Here is a 13852-nt window from a genome sequence, read left to right on the forward strand (position 1 = left end):
ACTCTGTCAAAACTACTTCAAATAATACTTCAAAAAGTACTTCTGGGAGTACTTATGTTCTAAGTACTTTTGGCTCTTGTTTCCACACAGGCCCTAAGAATTCATTTTCAATTGATAAAGTACGAAGTCTTGAGGGAAGAAAATCTACATAAACTTCTACAGAAGATCAAGCATTAAAAGTAACCATCTACATGTCAAAAGTAGCATTCTCAATCGATCATGCGCGAAGCCCGGAGAGAAGAAAGGTACGCACACATTATCACCATTATTATCGCATTCTCAGTGCTTATTGTTGAAAAAAATTAAATTCAACACTTTTTGTCAAAATAGCGCATTTGTTTACTCTATATTTTCAGTGCTTATTGTTGAAAATAAGTGAAAAAAATTCAGCACTATTTTGATGTTGAAAAAAAGTGTTGAAACGGTAAGCACTTCGCTTTTTTGACACAGACAAGTATGTCCTTTATTTTTTGGAGCATGGACAAGTATGCCCTTATTCTTAAAAGGATATTACCTCTTATCCCACGGATAAGTATACAAGCACCCCACAAATTAATAAACCCACACCATGGCTAAATTATTTTGTCTTATCTGGGTTAAAAGTTTTGGAATGAGTTCATTTTTGGTGAGGATGATCTCTTCATTAGTATATAAGCACCCCACAAATTAATAAACTCACACCATGGCTAAATTATTTTGTCTTATATGGGTTAAAAATTTTGGAATAAGTTGATTTTTGATAAGGATGATCTCTACAATGAGGAGATCATCCTCACCAAAAATCAGCACATCCTGAAACTTCTAACCCTATCAAAACAAGTTCAAGAACCGTAAATCGTCCCTTTTTTTTTTTTTTTGAAAACTATTTTTGATGAGTTAGAAGTTTCAAAATTAACTAATTTTTAGTGAGGATGGGTTTAGTGAGGATGATCTCTAGACCATATGGCCCATCCTTATTAAAAATTTGCTCATTCCATAAAATCCATGTAAAACAAAAAAAAAATTGGCTATGGTATGAGTTGCCCTTATAACTCATAGAATGCTTTTATAATTACACATCCTTCATTTCCATCGAAAATTATTCATCCAAAATTAAGTTATTTTAATGTTGATTTCAAATTTTGGTGACTTGTATGGCATTATTATTTTTAATTTGAAATTTGTGGACTTTTATAAATAGAAATTATTACTTATAAATTGAAGATTTGAGTATTATTTATTGTTAAAAAATGAATTGTATTTTAATTTTATAAGAAATAATATATTTTATTATGTTTGATAAGAAATAGGCATTTGAAACATACAAACAATGTATAATATAATTATAAGAATAACAAAGACAATTTACCAGCTTCAGCAATGTGTAACAAATATAATTCAGCATCTAAACAAACAACTTTTTCAGCACTTAAATTCAACGCTTAATGCTACAGCACCTAAGATTTGTATATCTTTTTATCAAAATCAATATAAAATCATTTGCGATCTTGTTTCATGAATCTCGAGGTAGATTTATAAAATTTATTGTCAATGACGATTTGTAAGAAGACACTAATTAAAATCATCACCCAAATCTCAAAATCATTTCATCTAAACACCTCCATAGCTGTCGTCTTCTTTACAAACAAATTTAAATAACCAAGGTTAATTAATATTACTGATCAATCATGACTGTCAAGATTTCAGCATACTACCTGTATTACTCAAAGAGTAGTATGTTGGGAAGTGTAACTATTAAACTAACATGGATGAAACAAATCAGAAGCAAGCTTGAGAAAATCCTTCATCGATATTTTGTGAAGAAATTGATTATAAAATCCTTCAATGTTGAAATAGAAACCCTAATTTCGAGCAAGATATGGAAGAGAGACGACTCTAGGGTTTCTTTGTTTCTTTCGATTATCTTCGAAGCCAATTGACTCTGAAAAATCTAATTAAACTTTTTCTTTCTTTGATTGTTGAAGACTCTATGGTGAGTGTCTGTTATTTCTATAAATCTTTGTTGTTTTTCTTCTCATTTTGATTTTATTACTCTTCTGTTATTTGAGAGCATCATCCTCTGAAGGAACCTTGGTTGCAGCGTGCTTTTCAACCTTATTTTTCAATTTATAACTGTCCAATTCTGGTGATTTGATCTGTATCAGGTATGTTTAACCCCATAGAATCGATGGATATTTTAAGGTGACACTTGATTATTAGTACTGAAAAAATTGGAACATTTCGGAAGAGATTTTCATACTTTTTTTCTTCTAATTTTTTATTTTTGGTTTGAATCTGTTTTTTAATGACCTCCAGACAATATTTTTGAGTTCATTAACGATTCAAGGTGACTTTCGATGATGAGTGCTGAAGTTCGGAAGAAATTTTCATATTTTAATCCAAATTTTAGTTTTTAATCTGTTCATAATGGCCTATATACATTGTTTTTGAGTTCGTGAACGCTTTAAGAAATTTTCTTACCTTAATCCTAATCTCACCTATCCTCCGGTGTTCATTTAGGTTTCTCTCTCTCATTATTAGTTTTGGTTATCGATTTCATGATTGAAGTATCTCTGAATTGGAAAACTTCAAGCTTTTGTTTCTAAGAAATGTTTTTGGGAATTTCAGGGTTTTAGTTCGTCTGTTAGGATTTCTGAACCCCTTCAATGGAGGTATTAACAATGAAATACAACTTGTAGGTAATCTCTCCAAAGTATCTTGTTATGATTTCAAGGTTTTTTTGAGGATGTTTATGATTCGAGCTTAAATTTTACTTATTTGTATTAAATTCAGTTGAGATTTTATGATTTTGGAATAATTTTTGTTGTTTTGTATTAAATTCAGTTGAGGTTTTTAAATTTGGATTGGGAAAACTCTTCTTCAAATAACATTGGCTAATGATTATAAATAATAATAATAATAATAATAATAATAATAATAAAAAGTTCCTTAAGCCTATTTTCAAGCATGTTGTGCCCTTCACCTCCCCATGGTCCTATGAGCAGTAAATCCCATTGTTACTGACTTTTAACTAAAAATATTATGGGTGCTTGGCATTACAGGAGAGTCTCTTGGGTAAACAAATCAAGTTTTTCAAATCTCTTTTCAATTTAATGGCTATATGCTTGTTGTTGCAAACATCTTTAAAAAACATCTAACTTCTCTCTACAACACCTATAGGAAACTCTATGTCCCTTCTATGTTTATGTTAGTATTGCTTAATAGTTGTATTCTTGCATTCATCATAATCATGAGTTTTATTGGGAGAATTTCAACACAACTATTCTCAGTTCCAATGTTTAAGTAAATCTACTACGTATCTCTTTTTTATGTCATTTCATTTCATTAGCATAACGTTAAATGTGATCATAATCAATATGCACATATGAGTCTACATGGGTCACTGGTTGTTATTAACATGTTGGCATCAACCTGGGTTTAGCTTTGGTATGCTATATGGTCATTTGTTTCTTGATATTACAGTAATTTCCTATATATAAAAAATACACCCACACCCACACTGTACTCCGCAAAATGCGAGGTAACCAGGTAACTAATCAGATTTGAGAGGTAACCCAGTAGGTTGTCTAGTTCTTGGCTAAGTAGGGTGTCCTATTGATGCAAGTTCATAATAGTTCTGATCTCTTATAAATCTTATTATTGTGTGGTTTCTTGTATTGAATTTACTTCCACGCATGTTATGTTAATATTATCTCCTGCCTGCTATACAAACCCAATAACCTTATTTAAAACCTTGATTGATTCATTCCAGTAGAGGCCTCAAAGATGTTCTTCATGGAATGATGGGTGAGGTAATAAGAAAAGTTCTGAACGTCACATTCTTTGGTAGAATTAGAAACCAACAAAAGGCCCTTTATCTATTCCCACCCTATCTCTTTGACCAAGCATTGACCATTACTTTATGATCTTAACCCATTAATCATAGAGAAGGATGAAAAGAACTTACATGTGCTCGATGGATGTGCCACTTATTATGAATTATATACTTAATTTAGCGGTAGTAACCGTGTTACTATTATGTCATTCCATAATACATAACCCCTTCATGCATTGTGCTCACTACACCATACATCCAAACCAACAAGGTGCATTATTTTTTTCTTTCGTTGTTGCTTGGTCCTATGGACTGGCTCTTGAATTGAAGGAAATGGGTAGGATCAATGGGTTGTGCTTGATTGTTGATCTTTTATGCTTGATAGTAGTTTTTAAATCCTTGTTTTGTCTGATTTGGAATTTGGAAAGTGACAGACTCATTGTAAGGAAGTTCTTTTATTTAGAAATTGATGCCTGCTATTATTTTATTTCATTCTGATTTTAGGCATCTCTCTGCTTTTAATCTTACTTCCCTTACCTTTGGGTATACATATAATGTACAAATGAATCCCTATACTTTGTAAAGCCAAACCACAGTTGAAAAACCTTCTAGCTAATAATAGTCTTTATTGCAATTTGTCTTCTCTCCTAACTTAGTCTTGAGGGGCTACTTAAAATGAACCCAAATTTCTTGCTGGGATTGTAGGACTCTATGCTTGGCGATGTGTTTCTCTTCTCATCTTTTAAATTTTGAGCTAGAGATGAGTTTTTGTGGCACTTGTTATGTTTCTTTAAGTTCAGAAACATTGATTCCTGGCGTCCTAGCTCAACGCCTGTATATGTGGCCTATCTATACAACATCAATTTGGCTGATTGATGACATAGATTCTTTTGTTCAATGGCATCAATTTGGCTGATTGATGACATACATGAAGTTATATTCATGCACATCAACATAGGACAAATTTTGGCTCCCAAATGTTGGCTGTTGAATGGGACCCTACATGTGTGTGTGCATATCTATATATATATATATATGGCTAAGTACTAAAATATATAAAGGCGATGTTCTGAAAATTGGTATGCATATAATTGTTGTGTTTGTGTCCTGGCATTGTTGATTGTGTCATTTATCTATCTGTTATTGTCGTAATGATAATAATTTTATTTTCTTTGGGATTAGAGTTGGGTCATTGTAAGTACCCCAATGTTGTTCTGCCCACTAAGCATATGTTCATTATTCATCCTCTTTGATCTATAGTGATAACATATGTTACCATTCAGGTTTTTTATGTGTGTGTTTGTGAAAGTGTCATTGTCCACATCATGCCTAAGGCTTACCATGTCTTGTTTATTATTTAGGAATCACAATCATTGAATTTTTTATAAATGTTGGATGCCTGTAATACTCTCATCCATGCCTCTATAATTTTCTAAAGACTTGTAATATACCGTCTTTCTTTTTGTGCAACACATTCACTCCCTTCTCTATTCAGTGGAACTACAGGTCTATGTTTCATTCCTTTTTATTCTTATCATTTTTGCTGAATTTCTCATAAAATGCTATAAATTCAGCAAAAAGGATAATAAAAAGGAGTGAAAGATGATAAGCAGATTTCCTGATAACAAAGAATAAATCAGCAAAAATGAATTTAAAGTAGCTGTCACCCATGTAACATCGAACAAGAATCAAAATTTAATACCAATCTACAAATTAGTTGGTCACCTCAGAAGTAAGGAGCACTCTGTCACTTCTATCCATGAAGAGCAACAACTTGAGGAAGATGCCATCACCTCAGAAGTGAAAGGTTTGCTGGTTGACTCGGGTTTCTCTAGTGAACTCCAAAACGTCAGCCATGCTTTGACACAAGTATCAACTGAATCAAGCAAGTGCAAAGAGAAAATTCAACCTGATGAAGATCCACAACAACACACTATGTACATAAGGTCACAATCACTTTCACTGGCTAGTATCTTCAGTTAGGGTCTCTATCCACAACAAACTTCTTTATATGATCGGATACGTGAGGGAGAGCAAAATTCAAAGGATCTTTTTGGATTGTGGATTTGCAGTCAACATTATGCCAATTCGTACCATGAAAAAAATTGGCATCTCAGTGGATCAGTTTGCTCGTAGTAAATTGATGATTCAAGAATTCAACCTAAGTGGTCAGAGAGTTATTGACATGATAAGAGTGAAGCTCTCTATTGCGGATTTAGAATTAACAGTGCTCTTTCATGTGATTGATTGTAAGACTTTGTATCACTTACTTCTTGATTGGTTATGGCTTTATGAAACTAGAATAGTATTGTTTACGTTGCACCAATGCTTCAAGTATTATCAAGATAGTGTGCAAAAGTACATAGTAACTAAAGACCAGTCGTTCAATAAGATGGAAGCCCATTTCACCAATGCAAAGTTCTATTTGCAAGATGATATCATTCAAGAAGCGCTCTCAATTTCGATACCTTCCTCTAATAAACAAAGAGTAGACAAAGGTAAACATACCCCCACTCCTCAATTTCAGAAGGAAATGGTAGAAAAGCACAAGCCAAAGATTGTGCAGACAAGGGTAAGTCAATCAAAGTCAAGTGCATCACCTACAACTGTGAAATCGACTCCAATACTCCGTTACGTACCACAATCAAGACGGAAACTAGGGTAATCTCCTTTCGAAAAGACTTTGTCAAAACTCAAGTCAATTATCTTTAAAGTTAAACTGAAAATGTTGAAAGAAGAGTTAACCTTTCCGGTTACACTTTTCGTGAAATTTAACACTGCAAGGCCACCCATCGAAGGATTTATCCCATCTACATCAGTCGCAAAGAACCATAAAGACATCCCTCACAAAGGTAGAGTCCAAAAGTTGGTTCGGTTCTAAAGTTACAAAGTTGTTTAAGATCATCGGTTATGAAAAAGGTGAACCTGTACGATTGGAAAAACTACCACCAACTGATCAAATTCATAGCTTAATTGTAACGCAAGTCAAGCTGGTGAGAGAGAGTCTCATTCACATGAGCAGGTTTAGGTTATATTTCAGAGGCCCTTATCAAAGTTTCAAGGATGAAGACGACTTCTTCGCAACATACTACAATGAAGGTCATCGTTGAGTCTGAAGAAGAAATATCAATTCCTCGCACATTTATTTTTAAACATGTTTCACAATCAACTGGCAAGGATTCCCATTTTAATAACCTCAATTGCTTGCTTACCAGTGATCATATTTGTATGCCAACACATTTACTTCTTTTACGAACTATTCCGTTCAGCATATTTGGGTGATATCTTCCATGGACAAACTTTATTGATCATGATGATGATGATTCCATTCAAGCGCGTGTTTCTTTTAAAAAGAAACAAGGAAGTTATTTTACTAATTTCATTATTTTCTAAATTGCATAGTACTTGATATATTAGTTGATTATGTGATTATCGTTCTTATTTTATATGTTTCTTAAAACATTTCTTTACTTAGAGTCGTAAGTTGGGTTGCTACATTAACTTGTATCCACACTTTTTGGTGACCAAGAATTCTAAAAATATAGACAACACAAGAGAATAATTTTCTTGATTTTTTTCACAAAAATCCATCATCTTCCAAGTTTTTAAACCTATTCAACTTGATCATCTTTAATCCAACGACTTCAACCTTTTGAAGAAAATCTTTTTTTTTTTTTTTTTTAATTTTAATCATGCATAAAATAAGGAGTTAGTACCATACTTATTTAAACAAAAATAATCTTATTCATAAGCTAAGATTAAATATCTAGCGAGTAACATGCTTACTTTCCTAATAAATAGAAATCTCTGATACCACAACATTAAAAGGAGATCTAAAAAGAGGCATAAGTTGGGAAGATTATCGAATTTGAATCCATAAATAATGTCCAAATCCTCTATTTTTTCAGTCCCCTTTTTTAAACTCAAAGAAGCTTGCCCAAAGGATGATTTTCATTTCTGATCATCATGATCCTCCCGATATTGCATATAAAGCATTTTCTTTTACAAACAAAACTCTTCAGAGGACAATCAGTTACAAATGTAGTCTGACTCAAATACCTTTGGTTCAATATTGTATAGAGAACTTGTTTAATGGGTTATTGTCATTCCAACTAAACAAATACCTTTGAAATTAAACGATTGTCACATTGATTCAAACGATAACTCATCCCTCTACAATTAATGGTTTAGATCAGGTTGGAAATTTTTTAATTTAGATTTTTTTTTTTTTTTTTCAAATGTCTTGGAATTTTATGCTCTACAACCATATGGCAACCAAATATACGATTGGGTGCTATATGATTTCATAACCACTATTATATTTGAATACATGGTTGATAAAAATTAGAGGTTTCATAATTGATTATTTATTTTGAGGATTTTGGCTGTTTGGTTTCAGTAATACGTTCAAATAATTGATAATGACAAACAAATAAAAAAAGTCATTATATTAATAGAAAACTTTAGTTTCTCATTACTGATACTAAGAATTAACAGATAATTTGACTAATTTTTGAAACAAAAACAGCTTTCATTTGCCAAACCGGTCAAAATATAGTTATTTTAAGAGCACTGATTTGAATGGTAGGTGTGTTTCTAACCAAGATTTTCCCACACTCATTAAAGCATCAGATTCCAATTGATTAATAGAAAAGAATATCTTTCAATTTTCCACCAAAACAGATACCCCACCCACCACCCACCACCCACCATCCATCATCAATATCTCAAACTTCATGAATACGCCCAAATCCTATCATCTACTCAGGAATAAAATCTTCCAACTTTCTGGAAGGATTCTCCAGATAGCCCTTCTAATAAACTGTGATTATTAGTATTAACTTATTTGAAATCCCAGACGAGTCTTCTTTCCAGTCAAGATCAAAAGAAATTTCTGATAGTTGTTTATGATCGATCACCCAGAAGATTAGCAATGGATAGCTAGCGGGGACCATCCAAAATGTTGGTCTCTCACCTACAAAACACAGAAATTAGAAAGAAAATCAAGATTAGATTAAGAATCTCTTACTAATGGGGGTATAATCGTAATTGCACACGCCAGAAGCATCTATAACTATTCCCGTAAATGAACACTAAAAAGGCCTCTCCATCATATGCAGTTCTCAAAGGAGCTATAGTTGTATGGGTGGCAGGCCTTCTTCCAATGAGAAACTAGTGGCCATATGCTTGGCCCTTCTCGCTGTGCTCTCACCACTTTATATTGACCAAGAACCATCAATCGAATCAGAAGACGATGTCCAGTTCATCAACGTTGCTTCTTGGCTACCACTGCTGGTAGTGGTCTTGATTGTGTCCATCTTCGTATCACGTAAGTTAGACCAGAGTTTTACAAGGTTTGATCCTAACTGGATACACAGACTAGGAGGTTCTTCATGTGGGATCATCTTCCTTCTCATGATGCTTGCATTGGTATTGAAATGCAAAGGTTTTCTGAGGAATTGGGATGGCTGAAAGAGGTCTTGTGGGGGAAAAACCGACTTGGAACCCCAGGGAAGAGAGTTGTTAGGTTGTTTATCTTTTCACCAATGTTATTGTAATACTGTGTTTAAAGTAACAAAGCTTGTAACATTCAGCTAGCTATCACCACAAACTGTTTCTCGTTCGACAAAAAAAATTTATGTAAATATCATCCATATTTACAAAAGAAAAATAAAAGATATATTTGCATTTTCTGCAACATCATCTTCCTTAATATAGTTTAATCTCGATTGCTCAATTTAGCAAAATAAACATTCCAGCATCAGAGATTTAGAGGAAGCTGGATGTCCCTACAACAAATCAGAGACTAACTTCAAGCACCATTTCAGGGAAGATAAAGTCAAGAATACATTGTTGGTTTACACATTTGAATGGGTAGAAAGACATGATTTTTCATACAAAATATGGTGGTTCATTTATGGGATTTCTATATGCAAATCATGTCTTAAGCATGAGCTTCTTTTCAAAAAGAAACACAGGTGTATTTTCTGAACAAGAAGGATTGCAAACTAACAGCATCACACACCTGGGAGTCATGCAAACTTTGGGATCATGTATGCCAAGGCACAGATTAATAACGCAATGGGGCTTCTGGACGATCAAGCACATTGAGATGTTCTAGTATTGGAGTCAACTTTAATCCAATGATCCGCACAAGGGGATTTGAGTGGCCATTAAAAAATGTGTTTGTAATCTGTCAAGGAACAACAAACCATTGCATCTTAACATCAGTCTACATTAATTTCTTTGATTACCTACTTCGAATTATTTAATCATTTCCCAACATTTAAAGAAATAATACATAGAACATGTGTTGATTGAGAGGCATATTCAGAGAAATCCTAGGTATATTTTAAGAGGGAAGCAGGTGGGACTAGCATGAGTACTAAAAGGCTTACACTGGCCCTCTGATTAACAAGTGTCCTTCTGAGAGCCCTTAATCCAATAAACCTTATATTGCTCATATACTACAGACAAACAAGACATAAAGGAGCTCTACTTACGTAAGTTGAGCTAGAATTCATTTCATAATATATTAGAAGAATCAAAATTTTCGGAAACAGATTGATTGGTCAATCCAAATAAACTCTGGAACTATAGTAGGGACCACCAGATCAGTAAGACTGTTGCAAGTGGTGCATCCAGGAGGCAGCCCACCTATTGGACCATGCACTTTTTATGAGATGCAAAAAACACAAATTCAGTGACCCTCCAATCACAAATTTTTCCATGCTCAAATTGTTGAAATATATTATTATATATTATCGAGAAGTTTCCTGTGCTAAGATGAACTCTCGAGTCTTGCCCCCATAAAATTAGTGATTTACATATGAATGAGGCTGGCATTAGCAAAAGTTAGTGTGGCAATAGAAGCCCTCTAAAATAATCTGAGTAAAAATATCTGGAAAATTTTCTAGCCCAATTCCTAGAAAAATCCCTATACTAATAATTGTTGATTCCATTGACATGGAAAGCATGCACATGAATTGGGAAGTTGACATAGTACAAAAAGAACCTCAAACAGAGATGTGGGTAACCATGTGAATTAGAGAAACAAGGAAAACTATACCAATTAGACAAATTGCATTAATTTTGGACCATCTCTCTACTCTTTTTCTTTTTTCTTTTTTCTTTTTTTAATAAGTAAAAGATTTTATAAATATCAAAGGAGGCCGAGATAGCCCCCAAACAAAAAAAGGAAAATAGCAACTAAAGAACAAGCATAAGCAAAATTAAGAGTTACATAAGCAAACCATAGGATGGTTATGACAAATTTAAAGGTAGCTTTTTCAAATCGGTGATTGTTTGTTAGTTCCATCAGCTAATAATTTAAGGAATGACGCAACTTTTGGACATTCCAAAATGATAATTATTTCCCGCATAAGTATTTCATCTACATCAGACAGGAAATTCTGTATGCCTGCCCTACAACGAAGTAGACATATTGGGTATGCCTGTAGCTAGTCAAACACCAAGATTTACCTATGGTATGACACCTGATAATCAAACATGCTCATTGTACCAGTATTGACATGATGAAGAACCAAATTGGTCACTGTGATTGTAAGCATACTTCGATGTAAAAGTTTTCTCAGGTCCTACTGTGCCACTGATTACTTTTCAACCCTCAGCAGTTTCCTTATCAGTTTATCAACAAAATATATAGATAGTAAAATGTAGCAAAGATTATTGTATTAAGTTTTGTAGCATTACAAGCTACATAAATCTATCATGATGTAACACTGAAAAAGATACTTGAAAATATGCATCTGGGCCATTATAGCATAATCAAAAATATTTTGAAGGGATTTTAAAGCATGCTTTGATACTAGTGGTGTTTCATAGGTCAGTAAACCAATATTTAGCTTGCCAAAATAATAATTGGCCTGTGATTGGGAGCGCTTACCTGAGTGCATCCAAACAGTTTGAGCACCCTCAGCGATGAACAGTTATCCACGATTAACCCTACTGCCTCGTCAGCCAAATTGCGGCACCAAGACAGATCCAAACTTAGCAAATTTTTTGAACACCTTGCAAGTGATATAGCTGTATTGTGGCCAACCTGCAATAAATCACTCATGAGAACGTAGGTAAACTTAACTTTGTGCTGAAAAGGCCAAAGGTGAAAAGCTTTACAGCCTGAGCTGGTCAGAGCTTGGCCGGCAAAGTGAAGGGACCAGAATCCAAGCAAAACCATTGACAGATAACAGACAATGTGTGTGTTTTGTCCCCTTAGATATCATTTTATAACTCACTGCATTTTTCATCTCCCTCGGATGTAAGACAAGGTTTTGTAAAGGAAGTGATACTCTTTATAGGTTTCAACTTTGAATCTTATATTGGTTACAATTTCATCTTTAAAAGTTTTAGTAGCAAAATATTAAAAAGTCCCCAATTCAAGTTGATTTATTGGTAGGAAATACATTTGGATTATTGTCAGTGAGACCATTCAAGGAGTAGGTGTGGAATACAATTAGAGGGAGGGATAGTGATAAAACTATAGGACTGGATGGATATTATTTTGTCTTTCTCAAATATAGTAAGACAGTGTTATTGGAAATAATCTAGTTGTTATTTTAGTTCTAGTTGTTTTTTTGGAAATAGTTTTTTATTTATTTCTTATATGTAAGGGCAGTTTTGTCTTTTGACTCTTTTTATTATTATAAATTCCTGTCAAGCTTTCAAATTGAGACTTGAGTTTATTCCTCTCAATTTCTTCTTGGTATCAAAGCCAAGGAATCCCCCCGACCCCTTCCTTGGTTCCTCTCCTTCTCTTTATTCACTAAACCCCAACCTAGAGCAGCCTCATTCGATCTTCTACCCTTCGAGGGTCTTTTAATTTTCTTTTTTTATTTTATCACATGCTACGATAATCTTTCTGCGCTGTGTTTCTACCCTATGTTAGGGTTTGTTCATTCAAATCAACTTTTTTTCCGTGATAATCACTACGATAAGTGGCTGTTTTTGTGGTGTGTGATAGCAACTAAACCTGGGACAGTAACTAAGCCACAGCAGTGGCTGTTTTTTTGTTCTGCGACAGCAACTTCTAGTAGGATTCTGCCTTGCAACAGCACTGAGAGTGCTGGGACAGCAACTAAGCCACAGCAGTGGCCGTTTTTTTGGTGCTGCGACAGCAACTGCTGGTAGGATTCTGCCCTGCAACAGCACTGGGAGTACTGTTGGGATGATTTATTACCTAAGACAGCAACCCTTGGGAGCTTTACAGCCTGCGACAGCAACCATTGCTCAACTTCTGCCTTACGACAACATTGGGAGGATCAACAGCCCTGCGACAGTTATTGGAAGACCTATGGCAACATCTGCACAGCCTAGAGAAGCTTGCGATTGCACCTAGGGTGCCCGTAAAGTTCTATTTTTCTTTTTTTTTGCCCTCCAAATTTTTGCTTCAGACCTCCCTTCAAACCAAAGCAATGTCTTTGGAACAAGCAATTACGATTTTTACTACAATCCTTGAGTCTAACTATTCAGCCCAACGAATTACCACTGCTCTTCTCGATGGTTGAAACTTTCAGTCATGGTCTCGATATGTGCGACTCTACCTAGGTAGTAGAGGGAAATCTGGATAGCTTTCTGGGACCATTACTAAACCACCACTTATTGATTAAATTTGAATCAAGGAAGATCGACAACTGCAGTATCCTTGTATGGCTATTTAACTCCATGGAGAAACGCATCTATACAAAGTTCATATACCATGAGACTATCCCATCTTTATGGTCACCACTTACTCAAACATAAGCACATGCCAGGAATGACTCAAGGATTTGTGAGTTTTATCGAGACATTACCCAGGCTACCCAAGGGACTCAGAGTGTAGCAGACTAGTTTGGATTCTTTCAATCGCATTGGGAGGAACTTTCTCATTACGAGTCTATGACTGAATTGTCTTCAGAGGCAACCGATCATGTGGTTAATAGGATTGCTCAATATCAGACCTACCAGTTTCTTATGGGTCTACGTCTTGAGCTTGAGACACTTTGGACACAGATCCTCAACACCACTCATTTACCTTCTCTA

The 13852-nt window shown here is 34.4% G+C and overlaps 1 protein-coding gene and 2 long non-coding RNA genes across 3 annotated transcripts; 2 read left to right on the forward strand and 1 right to left on the reverse strand.

The window, feature by feature from the left end:
- Positions 1–1649: 1649 nt before the first annotated feature.
- LOC147410391 (uncharacterized) lies at positions 1650–7098 on the forward strand. The gene is made up of 2 exons (XR_015176557.1): positions 1650–1972; positions 2049–7098. It is a non-coding gene; the product is annotated as an uncharacterized LOC147410391 (long non-coding RNA).
- A 526-nt stretch (positions 7099–7624) lies between these two features.
- LOC147410392 (uncharacterized) lies at positions 7625–13794 on the reverse strand. The gene is made up of 3 exons (XR_015176564.1): positions 11721–13794; positions 9840–10007; positions 7625–8789 (listed from the first exon to the last, which is right to left on the reverse strand). It is a non-coding gene; the product is annotated as an uncharacterized LOC147410392 (long non-coding RNA).
- On the forward strand, positions 8832–9512 carry LOC147410393 (uncharacterized). Its single transcript, XM_086434870.1, has one exon. The coding sequence runs from the start codon at positions 8957–8959 to the stop codon at positions 9284–9286; it is 330 nt and encodes a 109-aa protein (XP_086290996.1). The 5' UTR covers positions 8832–8956; the 3' UTR covers positions 9287–9512.
- Positions 13795–13852: the final 58 nt, after the last annotated feature.

Source organism: Akebia trifoliata, chromosome 1, assembly GCF_017979445.1.
Source record: "Akebia trifoliata isolate Shusen 1 chromosome 1, ASM1797944v1, whole genome shotgun sequence".
NCBI lineage: Eukaryota > Viridiplantae > Streptophyta > Magnoliopsida > Ranunculales > Lardizabalaceae > Akebia > Akebia trifoliata.

Excerpts from the sequence above, each read along its gene's own strand:
- LOC147410393 (XM_086434870.1), top strand. The coding sequence starts at position 8,957 with ATGGGTGGCAGGCCTTCTTCCAATGAGAAACTAGTGGCCATATGCTTG.